General features: G+C 53.9%; 1 protein-coding gene across 1 annotated transcript in view; it reads left to right on the top strand.

The window, feature by feature from the left end:
- The first annotated feature begins 410 nt into the window (after positions 1–410).
- Positions 411–1,221, top strand: part of Utp6 (UTP6, small subunit processome component) — a 43,599-nt gene continuing 42,788 nt past the window's right edge. Inside the window, exon 1 of the mRNA XM_023719850.1 lies at positions 411–598. Coding sequence (XP_023575618.1) covers positions 507–598 — 92 coding nt within the window. The 5' untranslated portion in view covers positions 411–506. The remainder of the gene's footprint in view (positions 599–1,221) is intronic.

Genomic DNA, 1,221 nt, shown 5'->3' with positions numbered 1-1,221 from the left:
TGCTTTGCCAAGCTTGTTCTAAGTAGGTGCTTTAGACCACTGAGCCATCTCACCAGCCCCCTGCTTACGTTTTCTAATTAGCGCTGTGCATTTTTTTACGTTGAGGAAATGGGGATGGAAGAAAGCACAACAAAAGCGGCCAATATCTAGCAGAATATGCGCTTCAGGCCAATTTCAGGTACCGGGTACTTTTTCACAAATCCCCGCCTAAGCCCACGTTGCGCGCACGCAGTAGCCCCGCCCCTTTCATGTTCCCGCCCCCTCCAAGCCCCGCCCCTCGAGGACAGGGAGGGTTTCTGGCTGCAATCCCACAGGCAGCCACAGAGAGGTGACAGCGGCCGCGAGAGCCGGAGGACGGTCTCCAAAGGCGGAAGAGGAAAGGGCGGGACCTAGGCGCGCGTGACGTCAGCGCGTGTGCGCGGCGACTGGGTCTGCAGACGGGAAGGTGGGCCCTTCCTGCGCGTGTCAGTGTTTCACCTCCCGTCGGCTTGCGGAGCGCCGACCTCATGGCGGAGATAATTCAGGAGCGAATAGAAGATCGGATTCCGGAGTTGGAACAGCTGGAGCGCGTTGGACTGTTCAGTCACGCGGAGATTAAGTGAGAGGACTGGGGCGGGCGGAGGGGAGGTTTGGGGCTGTGTGTGGCCGGGGCTCAGGGAATACTTGATTTGTATTTTGTTTTTCCGAACTCAGCAAAGGCTAATTTCCAAAAGACCCTTGCTGCTCACGGTAAAATACTCATGCATTGTAAGGTGGTCCCTTAGTCCATTTACCAACGAGAGACACTGTCAGCCCTTCACCGAACAGGGTCTTGGGGCCGTTAAAGATGGTGCAGCCGGGGTCCCTGCCCATCAGAGCTAGTTAGGGTACAGCGGATGGCGGGGCGTTGAGACAAATTAAACGTTTTAGTTGCAGGTAAGTTAGAGCGAGAGTGTAGTGCTTTGGAGATGCGAGCAGAGGCCCGCTGAACCCGGGGGAGGGTGAGTCTGCCTAACTAGACTCGCCACGGGGAACCATTTAATTTCGTTTCGCGTGAGATCCCGCAGCGTCTGGCACATAGTTGGCATTCAGTGATTTGCTAAAATTACTCTTAGTGGGTTTCTGTGACTGTTTGCTTTTTGGTTTACAATGACTTTGGATGCAGTAATGTGACCGAGGGAGCCTTGAAATACACACTTTTTAATAAATACAAAACATAGCAGTGGGGACTCATTGCTCAGT

The sequence above is a fragment of the Octodon degus genome, unplaced genomic scaffold (assembly GCF_000260255.1).
Source record: "Octodon degus isolate 3935 unplaced genomic scaffold, OctDeg1.0 scaffold00072, whole genome shotgun sequence".
Lineage (NCBI taxonomy): Eukaryota > Metazoa > Chordata > Mammalia > Rodentia > Octodontidae > Octodon > Octodon degus.
The sequence above is the reverse complement of the archived record's forward strand: the minus strand, read 5'-3'. Positions and strand labels throughout refer to the sequence as shown.